Source organism: Chrysemys picta, chromosome 1, assembly GCF_011386835.1.
Source record: "Chrysemys picta bellii isolate R12L10 chromosome 1, ASM1138683v2, whole genome shotgun sequence".
NCBI lineage: Eukaryota > Metazoa > Chordata > Testudines > Emydidae > Chrysemys > Chrysemys picta.
The window spans coordinates 201,543,074-201,561,590 of NC_088791.1; the positions used below are offsets into that span (position 1 = coordinate 201,543,074).

At 44.1% G+C, this 18,517-nt stretch overlaps 1 protein-coding gene across 1 annotated transcript in view; it reads right to left on the reverse strand.

Moving 5' to 3' along the window:
• Nucleotides 1-7,595: 7,595 nt before the first annotated feature.
• LOC101932805 (amine oxidase [flavin-containing] A) overlaps nucleotides 7,596-18,517 on the reverse strand; it is a 52,019-nt gene continuing 41,097 nt past the window's right edge. The window contains exons 7-15 of the mRNA XM_005301773.5: nucleotides 18,301-18,450; nucleotides 17,784-17,943; nucleotides 16,865-16,961; nucleotides 14,849-14,902; nucleotides 13,892-13,949; nucleotides 13,355-13,452; nucleotides 11,764-11,875; nucleotides 9,827-9,889; nucleotides 7,596-9,318 (exon numbers count right to left, since the gene is read on the reverse strand). Of these exons, the coding sequence (XP_005301830.1) occupies nucleotides 9,163-9,318; nucleotides 9,827-9,889; nucleotides 11,764-11,875; nucleotides 13,355-13,452; nucleotides 13,892-13,949; nucleotides 14,849-14,902; nucleotides 16,865-16,961; nucleotides 17,784-17,943; nucleotides 18,301-18,450 (948 nt within the window). The 3' untranslated portion in view covers nucleotides 7,596-9,162. The remainder of the gene's footprint in view (nucleotides 9,319-9,826; nucleotides 9,890-11,763; nucleotides 11,876-13,354; nucleotides 13,453-13,891; nucleotides 13,950-14,848; nucleotides 14,903-16,864; nucleotides 16,962-17,783; nucleotides 17,944-18,300; nucleotides 18,451-18,517) is intronic.

Below are 18,517 nucleotides of genomic sequence, written 5' to 3' on the forward strand. Positions count from 1 at the left end.
TTCTTAAGAAAGGAATTTGCAAGTTAACTGCCCACTCAAGAAACACTTAACAGACAAGTTTCAGAGTAGCAGCCATGTTAATCTGTATCCGCAAAAAGAACAGGAGTACTTGTGGCACCTTAGAGACTAACAAATTTATTAGAGCATAAGCTTTCATGGGCTACAGCCCACTTCTTGCATCCAAAGAAGTGGGCTGTAGCCCACGAAAGCTTATGCTCTAATAAATGTGTTAGTCTCTAAGGTGCCACAAGTACTCCTGTTCTTTTAACAAACAAGGGAACCTTGGAAGACTCCAATCCACATAAGGAGTCTACCTGGGGATGTTCAAGGTAGCATGTGAGCAATGGCTGCCACCTGTAAAGTTCTGAGTCATGCATGGACATGTGACTTGCCCATGTGACTCCAAAACTCCATCTTGTAGCTGGGTTTCTACACAGGGGAAGGGGTGTTCACCCACAAGTGAGGAACTATATAAAGTCCTGGGCGATCCCTCTGTTTTGTCTTCAGCTGGCTCTCCACTCCCAAAGGATACCTGAAAGAAACTGGAACAAAGGACAGTGACTACAGGGGTGTGAGTGATTGCTGGACCCAGACTAGAAGGAGGCTAGTCTGTAAAAGAGGCTTATTGGAACATCTCTGAGGGTGAGATTTTATCTGTATTCAGCTTCTTATCGTATTAGGCGTAAACTTGTGTGTTTTGTTTTATTTTGGTTGGTAATTCACTTTGTTCTGTTTGTTATTACTTTGAACCACTTAAATCCTACTTTTTGTACTAAATAAAATCACTTTTTACTTATTAATTAACCCAGAGTATGTATTAATACCTGGGGGAGGGGGCGGAAAAAGCTGTGCATATCTCTCTATCAGTGTAAGTTTTATACAGAGTAAAATGGATTTATTTGGGGTTTGGAACCCATTGGGAACTGGGAATCTGGGTGTTGGAGACAGGAACACTCCTTAAACTGTTTTCAGTTAAGCCTGCAGCTTTTGGGGGACGTAGTTCTGATCTGGGTCTGTGTTTGTAGCAGGCAAGCATGTCTGGCTCAAACCAGGCAGGGCACTGAAGTCCCAAGCTGGTAGGTGAAACAGGCTCAGAGGTAGTCTAAGCACATCAGGTGGCAGTCCCAAAGGGGGTTTCTGTGATCCAACCCATCACATACCCTTTGGGAAGTGACTAGTAAAGTGAAATCAAAAGTTAGAGAGCACAGCCTGGAAAACATTAATAAAGTTTAGAAAGAATAATAAATAAAAATATTTAAAGAAGTAGTTAACAATATGCTAATAAGTAGTTCAATAAGTTTGTTTATCAGTCTATAGTATTTGGGGTGAACTTGGCCCTATGTCTTTATTGTGCAATGGAAATTAAACAATATAAGATGGATGTGATGATTTGTGGGATCTATGTTCAGTTTATGACTTCTGTTTGAGATTATGAATGCTCTGTATATGTCTTTATGAAGCTGCAAACTCCAATTTGATTGTAAGGCTGGTCTTTGCTTTCCTGCATCCTTTACCTTCCTATTGGGCTAAAATGCCAAGGGTTGGTGGCACAGGGCTAACAATGGAAGGTCATTCAACTTTGCTGATCATCCATTAAATGGAGTACCTTTGGACAAAAAGAGCTGGTGCCACGCAGGGAAAAGCAATTTTTCAAGTCTCAAGTTAACTCTAGGGGCGGTGACTAAGCAACAGGTCCCCTGGTAGGGGATTTTGATGACCTGATGAGGCTGATCAGGGAGTCAGATGACAAGGGGGCTGGTAGTTATAACCAGCCATTTTATTTTTTACAAAAAGGTTGAACAGGCAAGAGATGGAGGAAAGACCAGAGAGATGCCATGTTCTGGAGGAGATGCCATGTGCAGGAGAGCAGGAAGGCTCCTGACCTCTTTAGGCTAGGTCTACACTACCCGCCTGAATCGGTGGGTAGAAATCGATCTCTCGGGGATTGAATTATCGCGTCTCGTCAGGATGCGACAATCGATCCCCGAATCGATGCTATTACTCCACCAGCGGAGGTGGGAGTAAGCGCCGTCGATGGGGAGCCGCGGAGGTCGATTTTGCCGCCGTCCTCACAGCGGGGTAAGTCGGCTCCGATAGATCCAATTCAGCTATGCTATTCGCGTAGCTTAAATCGACCCCCCCCCGTAGTGAAGACCTGCCCTTAGAGAACTCAGAGTGAAGCCCAAAGAATATGTCAGAATGGGGAGAAAACTGAGGCAGGGAAATGCATGTAGATGTTTTTATGATGTTTGTCTGGCTCTGTGTATCTTCTGTGCTATCCGAGGAAAGAGTAATGTGTTTAGAAATCGTTGTAAAGCTGATAGGTGTCTGCTTGCTTCACATATCATGTGTCCCTGAAGAGTTAAACTGTAAACCCAGAGTAGCCATAAGGTTGGGGCTGTGGGACAGGGTGTGCTTAAGTCACTGGGGAATCTGAGGGATCAGCACAGGTCCAGGGGATTGTGGGGTTCTGCTTCTGTGAAGGGGTTACAGACAGTCCATGCTTAGGAAATGTGACAGAGAGATCAAGGAGAGAGACACAATGCTGCAGCCTACTCAGACCCATGGACGCTAATGAGCACGTGGGTCTAGTGAATTGGGACCCAAACACAGCAGCCTGGTGAGTGTCAAGCAGAGGACTGTGTGTGACAGGTGGCTATCCCTTGTACAAGGGTGCTGTTTGCTCCTCCAGGCTTTAATTAGGACTGAATTTGAATTAACATCTGTCAGGTGCAACCCAACACAGGTTCAGATCTCAACCCCAACACAGGTTCAGACCTCTGAGCACAGGTTATTTTGTAATCTCTGAACCCTTTATGCAAACTAAAAAGTGAAGGATAGAGCAATAGCTTGGAACTTGGAAGCCATAGGTCCCAGGCTGTGCCACAAACTGCCTGTGAGACTTCAGGAAAGTCACTTCGTCTCGTGACGCCTCAATGCCCTCCTGTAAAATGGGGCTAAGAGCCCTTTCCTACTCCACAGGGGTGTTGTGAGGATAAATACATTAAAGATTGTGAGGCTCTCAGGTCCTATGGTTATGGTATCTGAGATAGACAATAGAAGAGATGTTAGGGGTCTGGACATTTTGACTACTTTTCTTTGTTATTTTAGTTCATTGATAATGTGTAGCTTTTTCTTTTCGCATTTGTTCCCTCAATCCGTGCTTGCGCTGATCTCTGTTTTACTTCAACACATCAATATCAGTCTTTCTCCTTGATTTCCCTCCCCCATACTTTTAAATGGGATTTTAACCTTAACTGCTCCCTCTTTGGAGATTTTATTTCCCCCTTTTCTCTTAGTCTCTCCTTCACTAGCCCTTATTTTCCTGTGGTGAGCGCATAGCATTCCCCGCCTTTACAAGAGTCTGGGGGCTTGTTCCATCATCTTCCACAGGGGGCTAGACCATGTGGTATGTAGGTCCGAGCTAAGTGTTGATGCAGAGACACTTGGCCTTGCCGACTGAGTCAGCTCAGCCTTCTACAAAGACAAACCTCACGCGGGCCATTCTGAGGGGCCTAGCGTCAGGCTTAGTGCAGACACTCCATACTGGTAACTTGATACTGTACTTGTCCTTACAGACAGCACACCGTGGAACCATCTGTGAGGATAACTGTTGAGTGTTTCCTTGGGCTTTCCCAGCGGGTTAGAACGTTGTCTCCTTTCTTTTAATCAGGATAGGGTTACCATATTTCAGCGAGCAAAAAAGAGGACGGAGGAGCCCCGCCCTAGCCCCGCCCCTGCCCCTCCCACTTCCCGCCCCCCCTGACCTCCCAACCCTCCCCCGTTCCTTGTCCCCTGACTACCCCCTCCTGGGACCCCTGCCCCTAACTGCCCCCCAGGACTATCTAAGCCTCCCTGCCTCTTGTCCCCTGACTGCCCCAACCTTTATCCACACCCCCACCCCCAGACAGACCCCTGGGACTCCCACGCCCCATCCAACCACTCCCCACCCCCTGACAGCCCCCCCCAGAACTCCCAACCCATCTAAACCCCTCTGCTCCCTGTCCCCTGACTGCTCCGATCCCTCTCCGCACTCCTGCCCCTGACAGCCCCCCCCCAGAACTCCCAACCCATCTAAACCCCTCTGCTCCCTGTCCCCTGACTGCTCCGATCCCTCTCCCTACTCCTGCCCCCTGACAGCTCCCCCCCAGAACTCCCAGCCCCCTACCCCCCCCGCTCCTTGTCCCTGACTGCCCCCTCCTGGGACCCCCTGCTCCTAACTGCCCTCCAGAACCCCACCCCCTACCTAAGACTCCCTGTTCCTTGTCCCCTAACTGCCCCCTCCTAACCCCCCCCCCAACTGCCCACCAGGACCCTACCCCCTACCTGTACCCTGACTGCCCAAAACTTTCTCCACCCCCCCCCAAAAGCCCCCCCCCCCCGTTTCTTGACTGCCCCCTCCAGAACCTCCCTGCCCCTTCTCCTGCCCCCCTTACCCTGCTGCTCAGAACAGGGTGTTGGGCTCTGTGCGAGCCGGACACGTGGCTGAGCTCCCCAGCACAACAAAACCCGGTCCCTGGCCCTGCACAACAAAACCCGGTCCCTGGTCCGGACCGGGTTGCAGGGGAGAGCTGCCCTTGTATCAGCACAAAGTGCTCTCGCTCCCGTTTTGCTACGCTGCATGGCAGAAACCGCTCCCAGTTGCAAAAGGGGAGGGCTGCACTTTGTGCTGAGACACTTGCTCAGAATGCAGGGCGGAGCTCCTCTCCAGCTGCTCCGGAGTCCAGCCCGGGACTTTCCTGCAGCCCTCCCAGCCGCTCGCTCTGCTGTGCCGGGGGAGGGGGAAATCCCGGACATTGTGAGTGCTTTACAAATTCCCCCCGGACGCTATTTTTAGCACAAAAAGGAGGACATGTCCGGGTAAATCCGGACGAATGGTAACCCTAAATCAGGAGATTATGTCCCTGGAGAACTACAGGTCACTCCTGTTACCCGTGCATTCCCTAATTCAGTACAATAACCACCTCATTCCACCCCCTCCTTGTTGCAGCATTTCCGGGGCCAGGGAGCGTTCTGGGGTGGCCTGAGGGAAAGGCATTAGAGGGAGCGTGGCTGTTCTGAGGCTCTGCACTAGCAACGGGGTGCAAAGTAGGGCAGCTCTGAGGCTGCTGTAGTCTGTGCTGGGGGACCACATTAGCACCTGGCAGTCCCTGACTAGAGGATGCACAATCCATTTCCCTTCTGTTGTAGTACTGATGCTTGCATTAGAGCAGGGATGAATCTGGCTCAATCTGTCCAGGGGTTTGGGCCTGCAAGATGCTGAGCACTCCAGCTAAATCCAGTGCAGACCTTAAGCACATGCTTAACTTTAAGCATCCATTGACTTCATAGCCTTAAAGTCAAGTATGTGCTTAGGTACATTACTGAAATGGGCCAGGATGCTCAGCGAGCGCGCCCTGGTGTGGGGATAGTTGCACAGGTGGGCCAGTGCAAGGAAGCGTGTGTTACTGCTGCTTGCCTGTGCTTATCTACTCCTCTTGGCAAACTGACAGCCCTGGAGAGTGAGGGCCTCTTTTGACAGATCTTTCATGAGCGCCAAAGTCATGTGTCAAAATAGCAACAAGAAATAACAGAATATGCACAGCCAACTTCTGATAAAAGGCTCTCAGTGGAAGGAAGTGCTTCCACTTTTGTTTTAACAGTAGTGCTTGTAACGATGGGAATGGCTCAATTTGAGCCCAGGCAGAGATGATAAACTCCATCCTATTCTATCTTAAAACTGGTTTCAGAATATAATAATATTAAAAACCAAATGTTTAAATAGTAACGTTGTTCTGATCATCAAAAGGGTATTTTACCAGTTTCCCTTCTGCTTCATAATCTCTGCTCCAACCACAACTGCTGTCCTTTTTCAGCAGCAGCATGGTGCCTCAAGGCAGCAGGAGATTCTAAAATGCCAATTTTAATCAAACACTTTAATTTCAAATACCATTTACAGTCTCCACGGGAGTGAAGAGCACTTTTCACTGTGCTGTTTTGGAGCACTCACTCGGTGATGTTAAATTATTCAGGACAGGTTCCACTGAATTATTCCATCACTGAAGTACGTTGCAAGCATTGCCTGTGTTTAGCTGGAAAAACTAGAAAAGAAAAATGTCCACCCCTAACAATACTGGTGTCTCTTTGCTTTAGTCCCACTTTAGCTATGGGTATCGTTGGGTTATTTCCCTTCACTTCCAGTATGTGCATAAAAGTTGTCTTAAAAGCAAAATGTAGAAATCGATTTCAAATCAACACAGACAGATGCCCTATATACACAAACCAGTGAATGTATTTGAGTGGATAGATATATAATGTATTAAGTCAGTGAAATATTCAACCCCTGGTGCAACTTAGAGCAGATCAAGGGTGCTTTAAGTTATGCCTGTCTGCAGCAGCCCACAGGGCCATTCCTGCAGCCAGGGATTGCCAGAGTGCGGCACCACTCAGGCCCTATTCCCTTCCCCTGGCCATGCCCCTGACATATTGCCCCTGTGAGGCGTGGTGGCATAGGATTTCTCTGCTGCTTCTGTACTACCTCTGCATTGCTGGAGGATTCCCCAGTGCATGGGAATCCTCAGCTGGCCACTGCTGGAGTGGTGTAAAGAAGACTTACCCATGTCTGGCAAATAACATGGGTAGCTGCTGTTCTTCCTTCACTGAACTAAGCAGAACTGAATTCCCAAATGCTCCATTTTAAAATACTTTCTGCAAGGAGACTGCCACAAACTCCGTTTGAATAAGAGTTTGGCACTGCCACTGAGAATATAAGAACAGCCATACTGGGTCAGACCAGAGGTCCATCTAGCCCAATATCCTGTCTTCCGACAGTGGCCAATGTCAAGTACCCCAGAGGGAATGAACAGAACAGGTAATCATCAAGTGATCTATTCCCTGCCGCCCATTCCCAGCTTCTGGCAAACAGAGGCTAGGGACACTACCCCTGGCTAATAGCCATTGATGGATCTATCCTCCATGAACTTATCTAGTTCTTTTTTTGAGTGTATTAAAAATCCAACATTTCCAAGGGGCTTCCTTGCTGGTATTATTGTGTCCTTCCCCAACAACTAAATTCAAGACAGAGAATGTGTGCACGCGCCAAATGGATAGGGAAGTTGAAGATGAAAACTCTCCAGATCATCTTATAAATAGTTGGCTGGCTTCTGAGAAAATGGTGCAGCTTGGATGATTCTCATGCAATGGGTTTGAGTGAAGAGGTCAATAGTTTGGTGCTCTCTGCTGGAGAGAGTACCTTTCTGACTGTGGTAGTTGTGATCATCTGAGTGCTGGCACTAACAGTGCCCACTTTTTATTGGAAGGGGACAGGTAACAAGCTGTCTCTTTGGAAGTAGCTTCCTGCCTTAGTTCACCAGAGCCTACACTGAGTTTACTCCAGGATGAACTACATTCACATGTTCTATAAGGGTTGGGAGAGAGGCCACATGGGTTGAGAAGACTTCTCTTTCTGTGTCTGATGATTAAGGTCAATTGGATGTGTTTTGGCTTTATTGTATGTGATGTACCGAGAGCTTTAACATAGGTGCAGATGGCAAAGTCTAAAATAAGTAGAACACTGGGCAAACTCACAAAAATGATGCAAGTGAAAGAATCTGAAGAAAGCTTTACAAAATGGATCCTTTTATCAAGATTTGAGGAATATTGAAAGGCACATTTCACTACTGTTGAATTACAATGGAATTCCTGGACATACATGCAATATCCACATTCTTAAAAGCAGTTCATAACAATGGCACATTTTGAAATGCATATATTCCATTTCAGTTAATAACAGTGATTATTTGGTTAATACTTTTGGAGAACACACCACACCAACTATAGCCCAGCACCTGCAGAAAACAAGTTGTAAACACAGAATTAATTTAATCAGTGGACGCACTCCGGCTTCTCTGAGCTCATCATTTAGCATGAGAGAACTGCAGAAAGCAGCTGAGTGGTTTTATGCATCCCAGGCTAGAAGACAGCCTTGATTCAGTTTTGCCGAGAGGTGCAGATTCATGTTCATTCAGGGCCTGCATCTGCTCCCCTGGATATCAATGGCTTCCGTGATGTCAGGATCAGGCCTTAAGCACTATTAAATCATTCTGTTTGTACTCTAAATGAACACGCTGAAAAGTCTTTATTTGGCAAACACTCTAAAGTTCCAAGTGCAAGAAGCATTCTTGGAATGTAGCAATAAATGCCGCCTGTACAACAGAGGGACAGGCAGAAGCATCCAATTAATGGCATTTACAAGGCAGTAATTCCAGCCCCACATGTATTTCCCCTGTAAGTAAGAAGGCAGTACAGATTATATGTGAAGGGAAACAGCAAATTAATAGGGAGACAGGAAACTGCCAACATTCTGGAAATAATGTCTTTAGCATCCTAGGTCAGTTGGTTTATAACTTCGCTAATTCACGTCTGTCAATTTTAATAGTAGGCCAAGCAGCATTACATGTGTACGGGACCGAAGGTGACAGATCCATAATGTGTCCACATTATCCATTGCAAATGGACAACTGAGATACAGATCTCCACTGTTAGACAAGTGTGGCCATTTGTTCAATAACATACAGTCAAAACGTTCACCTGCATTCCTTTTTTCTGGCTATATCGAACTAGTGGGGCCGGGATGCTAATTATCTTTATTCATTCAGGTCATGGCTAAGTTCTGTATCTCTAGCTAATAATCAAATATGTTTTTAATTTTTTGTTATTGTAAATCAGTCTTATGCACAGCAGGGATTTTACAGAAAAGCCCTCTAACCTACTCAGCCTCTGCACAGAGATGGATTTAAAACAAAGATATATTAATTTCACTTAAAAAAACCCTCATCAAATGGAAGAAAATATATTATCCAAAGGCATCTTGCCCTTTGCAAAGTTTCTGCTCTGGATTGTCCCCTCCAGATGTTAGGAAATATATGCAATTGATTTTATGCTGTCAATCAAGACAAATTAATGTAGAAGGAAACTAGAAATGCCACTTCTTTCACCACAATTGATCTTTTTGTTGTTGAACTGACCCTGGTTTGAATGGTTTTGGTGTGTTAATGCAGGTGTTCAAAAGAACATCTAAAAGGTCTCTTGCCCTTTCCAGCCTTCCATGTGACTCCTCTCCAAAGATAACCCTTGGACTGGGAAGGGGAAAGCAGCAAGTGTGCAATTTCCCATGGACACTCTTTAGTTTTGAGCTAGCAGCCCCTTTTTGTAGGCAAACAGCCCAACGGCAGCCACTGAAGTGAAGAAAGTGGAAAATCCAACGAGCTTCAGCAGTCCTGGTACAGACGGCAAGTTTCTCTCCCAAAAGGTAGTAGTGATTGGCTGGGCTGGGACATCCTAGAGGAGCAAACATTCAGTATTAGTGTAGGGTCACCTCTGCCATGAGAGGGGAGTACAGAGCTCACAGATGTATTATATACAGCATAGGCTTCTCTTTCTTTCTAACCAAATGGGGGGTCCCAATATACCTTCTGTTGTAATTTGGTCACAATATGGAAAAGGCTGAGAACCACTGATGTAAATCAGACAACAGGCTAGGCAAGAAGGGTGGTCTTGTGGTTAAGGATCTGGACTGGGAGTCAGCAGAATCAGGTTCATTTCCTGGCTATTCCAAGACTCCCAGTAATACCCTGGGCAATTAAATCATTCTCTGTGGGCCTTAGTTATCCATGTGCAAAATAGTGAACAATATTTTCCTCCCTCACAGGGGTATTAGGAAGATGAATTCATTCATAGTGTTAGGTGATCCGAAGCACTCATATGGCTATCAGAACTTAGCTAGGGCTAGCAACCAGAATACTGTGTTTAGCTATTGCTCTACAAATACATAGGCGATAAAGCTTGCCTCGGACTCTGGTTCAGGCATCCAGATTTCATCCTTTGAGATCTTTCCCATCTTGAACAATATCTGGAAGAAAAATGAGACCACATGAACATTCATGTTTTGCTTAATAAGCACAGGCTGGTAACATTAAGTAACATGAAGAAAATGAAAGGTCAGAGAGACTTGTGCAGCTTTCCCACTTGAGAGAGTTGTCATAGGTTTCATCCCACCAGGCACAGGCGAAAAGGTTCCCTGACAATCTATTACCCAGGCTGAGGAATATTAAAGTAAGTTTAATCTTGCGTCACTCAGGAGATTGAAAATCTATTGGCAGTGATGCTGGCTGGATTGCCGATCACAGGGACAGGGTGTAAATTTGTACCTCTGAAGGTTCTCGATTGTGGAGTTATCCCTTGGCTTTTGGGGGAATATAAAAATCAGTGTTTTTAAAACAAACAAAAAAACAAAAGTGCTGTAACAAGGGCAGAGGTTTGCAAGGGCATAAAGTGTCTGCAGCACAAATAGGTAAATGTCTTTGTAGCCACCACTGTTAAGGTGTGTAGCGGGAAAGAGAAGGAGGGGTGATCTGAAACACTTATGATTATTAAAATAATATACTAACACATCAAATGGAAGCCATGGACCCGATTCTCAGTCCCACTACGCCTCCTTTACACTGCTCTGCCAGAGTAAAGGAACAGTGCGGATAAAATATAATCTGTGCCCACTTTCAGGTCCTTTTATCCTGGGTATGTCCACACTGCTGCTGTAAGCCAGCCTTCCAGTCTGGGGAGACAGACTCATGCTAACTCTGCTCTAGCTATCACACTAAAAATAGCAGTGAGGATGTTGCGACAAGGATGGTGGCTTGGGCTCGCTAGCTGAGTCCAGACCCAGGGGGTCAGGCGGACTGGGGACTCGAGTGGCTAGTCCATGCTGCCACCCATGCTGCAGGGTCCACACTGCTATTGTTAGTGTGTTAGCTCAAGCAGAGTTAGTGGGAGTCCGTCTATCTGGGCTGGGAGGCTTGCTCCCAGCTGCCGTGCAGACATACCCGGTCTGACTGAGAAGCAAGCCCTGGATGTGCTATTTGTTTGCTTGGTTTTTTTTTTTTTTTTTTTTAAACAGACTGTTCGTTGCCCAGGATGGATCAACAGAACTTAGCTAAGTGTTCCCTGTCAGAGAGAAGCAGAAGGGAGTGATCACTTGTACTAAAAAAGGTCAGATTTTAAGGGTCTATACCTGGAAATAATAGCTAGTGCAACAAATACATAATGAGCTAAACCAAATAATGGACTCTGCTGGAAGTTGCATGGGTATATCTGAGGGCAGAGTTTGGCTTGAGGTATTTATTTTTAGGCAGAAGATAGATTGCACAGGCTTGGATTTAATACTTCAGTGATGAATTTGGTAACATTCTGATTTGTCTGAGACTTCAACTTGTAATGCCTCAAAGGATTTCATAATATACAGAATATAGTTAAACTTTGGCTCATGGTGTTTTGGAATCTTGCCACTGTTCATTCTAGGAGCTCTCTTTCATTAGTACAGTTACCGTAGGTAACGCTCCCAGGGTATGTCTACACTTTGAGCTGGGCATATGATTCCCAACTCAAGGAGACCCACTTGTGCTAGCTCTCAGTGAGGGAGTAGGCTAAAAACCAAAAGTAGCTGCAGCAGCGTGGGAGGGGCTGCTAGCCCTGAGTACGTACCTAGGGTCTCTGACAGGCATGTACTTGGGGCGGCCCTGTCACTCACGCCAGGACAGTTACACTCTATTTTTAGTGCATTAGGCTCATGATGGCTAGCGTGGATATGTCTCCTCCAGCTGGGAATCTCAGCCCCAGCTCCAAATGCAGACATACTCCAAGTCCGATATTAAGATTGAAACGTCCATGAAACATCTGGCCTCTTTTGGTCTTCAATAGCCACGACCAAGGAAAAGTGGCTATCCGTACCTCTCTTGCTGCTCTCTCTCCCGCCTGCACAGCCCCCTCCATGTACCCGCTCCATTGAGTAGCGGTCTCCGTGCCAGCAAAGTAGATCCTGCCGAGGGGCTGGCGAATGGTCCTTTAAAACAAATGTAAAATGTCAAAGGCCACTAACAGAAGGCTGACAATCATTCTAAAAGCAATTATTGCTCTTGACACTAGAGCTTGTCAAGTTTCTCAAGAATTCCTAAAGGGCTGGTATGGAGAGGGAAAGAAATACATTAGGTTTTCCCTTAGAATAGCATCTTACCTGCTGCTATGTACAACATGTTACCATTAGTCAAGATAGAGCAAATCCAAGACATAAACTGATCTCTCAGAAGATGTCTCCTTTTAGTGCTTGAATAGAGAACAATCCTAAGAGGCTCCAGAAATGCACCGTGGTTAAATGGATTTATTTCCCCTATATGGCTGCTTTGCTTTTATTCTTCCATAACAACTGGGTATGAATGATGCCTTTGCAGGGATGGGTTGCTCTTACATTTTGAGATTCAGCAGAACTTTCCCATTTGTAGGGCTGCATGCTAAAGGGGGAGAGAGCGAGAGAGAGAGATGCCTCTGTATGCAGAAGGGAAAGCTGCATCTCCCCCTTCAGGACCCTGCGCTGCTATAGTTCAGATGCTAGCTGCACAAACTCCATAAGCTTTTTGGGCAACACAGCCACAGGAATTGCACTCCCTTTTCATAGAGAGAGAGTCTCTAGTGGTCACAGAGAAAACACTGGGTTAGACTTTAAACAGCTGCCGGAGACTAGCTCAGACTGTGGGAAACCTCCCCCATCACTCCACGGCATTCAGGCTAATAAAATATAGCACCCACATGCTCAGGGGATCCCCAGCACCCTGAAATATGGACAGGGTATTCCCCAGACGACTGGCAGCCAGTTTGAGAAAAATCTTACAAGGGCCACAGAGTGCCCCTGCCAAGGATGTATGGGTTGGGTTGTTCCCATTATGTGCAGGAAGGAGTATCATGTTCGCAGCAAGTACTTCAGTAATAGAACTAGACTTTTAATCAATAGTAGCTGAAGTGGACCATATGGAACAAAGCAATTTTCCTGTGCTCCTAGTTAGGTGTAAGGACTGTATGTCGTCGTTTGTGGGGTCATATATAAGAATTTTACTTATATCCCTATTTATTTCTTCCCTGTGACTAATTGAATTAGCTCTGCCTGCGCCTGACCTTGCAGATATTGAGTTAATGGCAACTTTCCCATTGATTTCAGTGGTCACAGCATCACTCTTTTAGAAAGAACTGAAGGAACATATTAAACATTTTAAGCAGCAAAAACTGGGCAGTGACCTAGTGAGAAGAGCTCTTGTATTGCTGACATAGGTCCATTAGCCTGTGTGTTCTGTTTCACTGAAGATTGTGGGTGAAATCCTGCTTCCACTGTTGTCAACAGCAAAATTCACGTTGACTTCAGTGGGGCCAGGATTTCACCCATATGCTGTATGTTCAATGTGTTCTGTATGGAAAGAATATTGTAACAATTACAAAGAAGTTACCAAAACAAAAACAAACAAACAAACAAAAAGCACAATGTTATCTGGTTTACCTTCCATATTGAGACATGATGCCTGGTGGGAAGTAGGCTGTATAACATCCCCCTGAATACTGTTCTTCACTCCAGTTCTTTTCTTCATAATGCACTGGCTGTAATAGTTAACAAGACATGAAAGAAAGAACAAGCCCTTGGCTAGGATATTGGAAATAAAATAAATAAATATTTGGCATTTAGGAAACAAAACTAGAATTATTATTTTTTTACAATACTGATACAGGACTGACACCGCATTCTGTTAATACTATCCAACAGCACAAAATGAGCAGGTTTCTACTTCTCTGGAGCATTGCTCTCCCATATAATATAGACAACTTTGACAATTCTTATCCTCTTTTCTGGTATAGAGAAAGAGTTCTTGTCTCTCTCTAGTGTTTGGGGTTCACCAGCAGCTGGGGAAGTGGGTATCATATGGCATAACCTGCATTACTTTTGAGAACTAAAATGTAAATGTTGTCCTTGCTTCACCATTCAGAAGAAACAAGTAGTACTACCACCATGTAAATAAAAGAACAGGCAGTGGTTTCTCACATGTAAAGCCTCTTCTGAGCCCATCACTTTGGCATACAGTTCACAGATTTTTCTCTTCCTAAACACAAATATAAACAGTGATCAGAAAACAAGTGAAAGAACCTCATTCTTTGCTGCTGTTTTTAACATTAAAATCGGTTTCAATACACGTTAAAGTTATTTTTGTATGTGCAACAGATTCCAAGTTCATACTCTTAGGCCAAATTTTCAAACACCGATGCCTAAGTGTTAAATCCTGATATCACATTTGGGAGGCTCATGCTGGACTGCATGCCATTAAATGAATGTTTGTACAGTTATCTGAGGATGCAGAGTCAAATTATACTCAGGTTCACTGGTATAAGTCTGGAATAGCTCCAATGAAGTCAATGGAATCACTCCAGATTTACAACAGGGTAGCTGAGAGCAGATTTTGACCTGTAAAATACTCAATGGTATTTTATTTATTATGAATAACAAAATAGGCTTCAAACTGGACTCTTCTTTCATATATGGTTGTGGAAACAGTACTGTTGTAGACACAGATGTTTATACATGTATGTAAATAATAATAAATGTTAGAATATTTCTGTCTGGCATGTAGGGGAAGGACACCAAAGGTTATGTACCTCAGCACTCCCTTCATTTCACTAATGGACCAGCTATGTGAAAATGGTCAGGATGGAAGGAAGCATTTTGGAATCTTTGCAGTAACCAGCAGTTGTCACAGACAAAAACAGTGCCCCAAGACTATCTATGAAAGATAATGTGCTAGTGATAACATGAAAAAACAGATAGCATGTGGACACTTCAAAATATCCTTAAACTGGATTCACTGGGGGCTGTGCCTGCTTACGCAAGCTGAGTTTGGACCTCGGAGTTTGGGGAATACTATTATCTGTAGTTACTCTATGTGTATATAAAATTACTCGGTGAAGCATCCTAAAGAACAACTCTTTGAAATTTGTAAGTTCTTACCTCTCTTCTTTGCTGACCTTTGCAAGTCTATAGGCCTTTCTTGTAAGGATAAAACTAAAGAAAAAGAGGGCATAAATATTGTGCAGTGTCAATACACAGACTGATTTACAAAGCATGGGCATAAAGTCTTTGCTTAAAAAGACTTTAAAATGAGTGAGACAAACATACTACTGGTAAGTCTAATTCTTTTATCATATAAAAAGCGTAATTATCACAGAATACATTTATCCATATTCAATAGCTTCTTGCATTATATCCGGAAACGATCAGCTTGTACAGAGAGCGCAGGAGTAAAGTGCTCCTTGCAGGAAGCTAACAAAACTGATTACCACGTGCTGTGCTAGCTGAAGCTTCCTAATGAGTTGTAGGTGTAACCCCAGGTACAGCACAGTACAACAACTCAATCTTAAGGTGATGGAGGCATGGACTACTGCCGAGGGAAAGTCTGGGGGAGATCTCAGAAAGGGGCCAAGCCCTTTAAAAGCAACTTCATCTACCCCTGTTAGGAACTGGTATCAAAGAGCGCTCACAGTTCTAGAAGAATCAATAGACACCCCTGTGGTGGAATTTTCACAATTGCTTTGCATTGGCCGAATTCTCCTCCCACTGCAGTGAGCAGGACAATGCCCATTGACTTCAGTGGGAACGGAATTAGGCAACACCCTGATCTTCATCCAGTGTGAGGAGAGAATCAACCAACACAACACGTGCAGCCTCTCTTTCCATATCGAGATCTAAATTGGCTAAGATCGAGACCCGAGTTTCCTTGAACTGGGCTTTAGTTTTCTTGTCCCTCTAAATTCCCAGGTAGCTGCCCCTCACACAAAGCCAATATAATTTATTTTATTAAAAGATCCATGATTAGGTCAGCTACAGGGCAATTGCAGGGGAGTGAGGCTACAGTATACACAACATATATTTTATGACAAGCAGTTTAGAAGGCTACAGTCACATTCCTATCAGTAATTGCTCTAAGATGTTTTCAGCTAGAGTCAAAATTGATTCCTGGAATAATTCCATTGACTTCCATGGAGAGGCTCCTGGAATCCTTTATATAGTTGTGCATACTAGCAAAGAGATGATCCCAACATTGATTTTAGTAGTAAGAAAAAATATTTACATTCCTGTTGTTGCCAGTAACTTGAGAGGAATGTTAGGGAGTTTCATAGTGTCCAGAACAAGGACATTTTAAAACTTTGTGTCCATAATGTTACACAATTCAAGAGGAGTGTTAGGCTCTCCCTGTATGGTACTGTACAAACAATTATTTGGTGTATATATACACAAGTGTTTTTTCAGCTTGTTTGGAAGGTTCGCCTTGGATTTAAAATGGAAACATTTTGTAAAGTTTTTTTTTAATTTATATTCACTTAATTCACTCTTTTCAAAAGCCACTAAATGCTGTTACACATTTTCCAGCTCTCCTTCCAAAATGAAATGCTAAATATTTGGCAGTTTCTCCAGAATTCTAAATCTGTCACTGAACAGCTGTGCTTTGACCGAATTACAAGATGCTGTGAGGAACAATTCTTCATCTCTTCAATGCATTGCAGATTCAAAACAAACAATGGCTTGTCAACTGCATTTTCAGTATTCAGCATGGCCAAAAGAGAAGGCCCAGTATAGCTGGAATAAGATGGTTGGTAAATCTGAGTAAGAGAGGTTTAATTTCTATGGGCCCAATTCTGCAAAACCCTTAAATGTGTGCTTAACTTCAACCATGGGAATAGGCACATTGGACAATGTATCTCCCTTCCCACCAGCCTCCTCGGCACTGGCCTACTTACAGCTGGTGCAAAGCCTTGCTCCAAAGAATGCAGAGGCTTGAAGGGGCTGCCTAACTACTTTATCCCACACAAGAGGATGCCCAAAGACTGCAGCTGGCCCAGAGTGCCTTGCATGCATCCTCATAATGGGTGAATATCACCTATAGTGATTTGCATGCTTCCCGATCCCCTCTGCAAGTCCTTTCACAAGCATCTATAAATCTAGGAACATGGACTAGGGGTGCCTTACCCTATAATGGCAGGCACAGATCCATCCGGTTTAGAATCATCTAAGGTTATTGAAATTGGAGCTTCTTCGTCCTCAATAAGCATGCAGGCACAGTAATCTGCCAGGAGAAAGGAAACGGATATAACAACTGCTGAGTGCTATTTACTAGTAGTAATGAAAAAACTTCAATAAAAAGTAAATGCATAGCTGTTCTTCATTCACTGATAATACCTAGAGATCTGGAACCTTCTTCTAGAATTCTCTCTCTCCCTGTCAGTACAGTTTCCCAAACTGCGTATAGACACACATCCTAATTTGTTTTTAAATGGGGACTTTGTTGCTTTGTATGAATTTATTTGTGACTTACAGAAAGTTATGGAGACTTACTCTTATCAAATAACAGAAACGGCAAAACAAAACAAAAAAAATTCAGACTCTAATAAAAAAGTAGCTTGCCCAAAACAACACCAGAACCCTATTCTTGGCAAGTCTACTCAGTGGAGACTCAATCTTGTACTCCTTGTGGAATTCTCAATGGGGATTACACAGAAGTAGGGTAGAAACAGAAGGGTAGGACATAACATAGGAATTGCCATAGTGGATTGGACCCCTGGTCCACCCCAGTCTAGTATCTTGCCTCTGACAGTGATCAGATGCTTCAGAGGTAGGTGCAAGAAACCCTGTGGTGGACAATGGTGGAATGACTTAGTGGCTAGTTGAAGAGAGATAAATCCTCATAACATTAAAAAAATCCACCTGTTTAATGCAACAGTGGCTGTTCTGATGTTGGAAATGAAGCATCCTCACACACAAAGTTTAGGAAACAATTTTTTTTGCCCATTCTCCAACACTTAAAGATGATAAACCCACGACTTTGAAGTTAGTGTAGCACTAAACTCCCAAGTTCTTCATTTCCCCCCCGTAGTTGATACCCACGTACCCATCTTCTTCCAGAAGGCCTCTTTATAGTACATCATACATTTAATGACAGAACCCATAGGAAGACGATGAATTAACTGGTTTCTCTCTGATGGTAGTTCTGGGTTGAAATGGATCTTTGTAGTCAGGCCTGGGGGGATGGCACTAATCACATAACTGCCCTGAAACATAAGGCACTGATATATAACACACACAACTGCAATCTTAGGTATGAACAGAAATATTATTTTCCTTTATTTAAGATGACCTTTGTGGGTGCTATAATATAAAATAACACAATAAAACAAAGCAGAGAGAAGGTAGACTAATGTCAGGAGCCAATTAACAATATACTAATATGAGACCCAGTCATAAATAGATCAGTAAAGTAGATTCAAAGACTTTCAGGGGAATTGGAGAAGCACAGACACACAAATGTGTGTTGCTGATTACATTTGGCTAAGAGCTGCAGTGGACATCCCCCCCCCCCCACACACACACACACTAAATGCAAACTACTATTATTTTTATTGAATTACCTCATATATCTCATGGTTTAGAGTCTCCACGATGACATTATCACCTGACTGATCAATGCGAACTACAGGACTCTCCAGTTTAACTCTGCCTTCGAGGATGTCCTTTATCCTTTCTGTAATCTGACCGGAACCCCCAACAAACTTCCGCTCCTGGAAACAAAAAACCCCACCAAGGAATCATCATTAGAGTAGAGTCTATAATAAATTCTGTTAACAC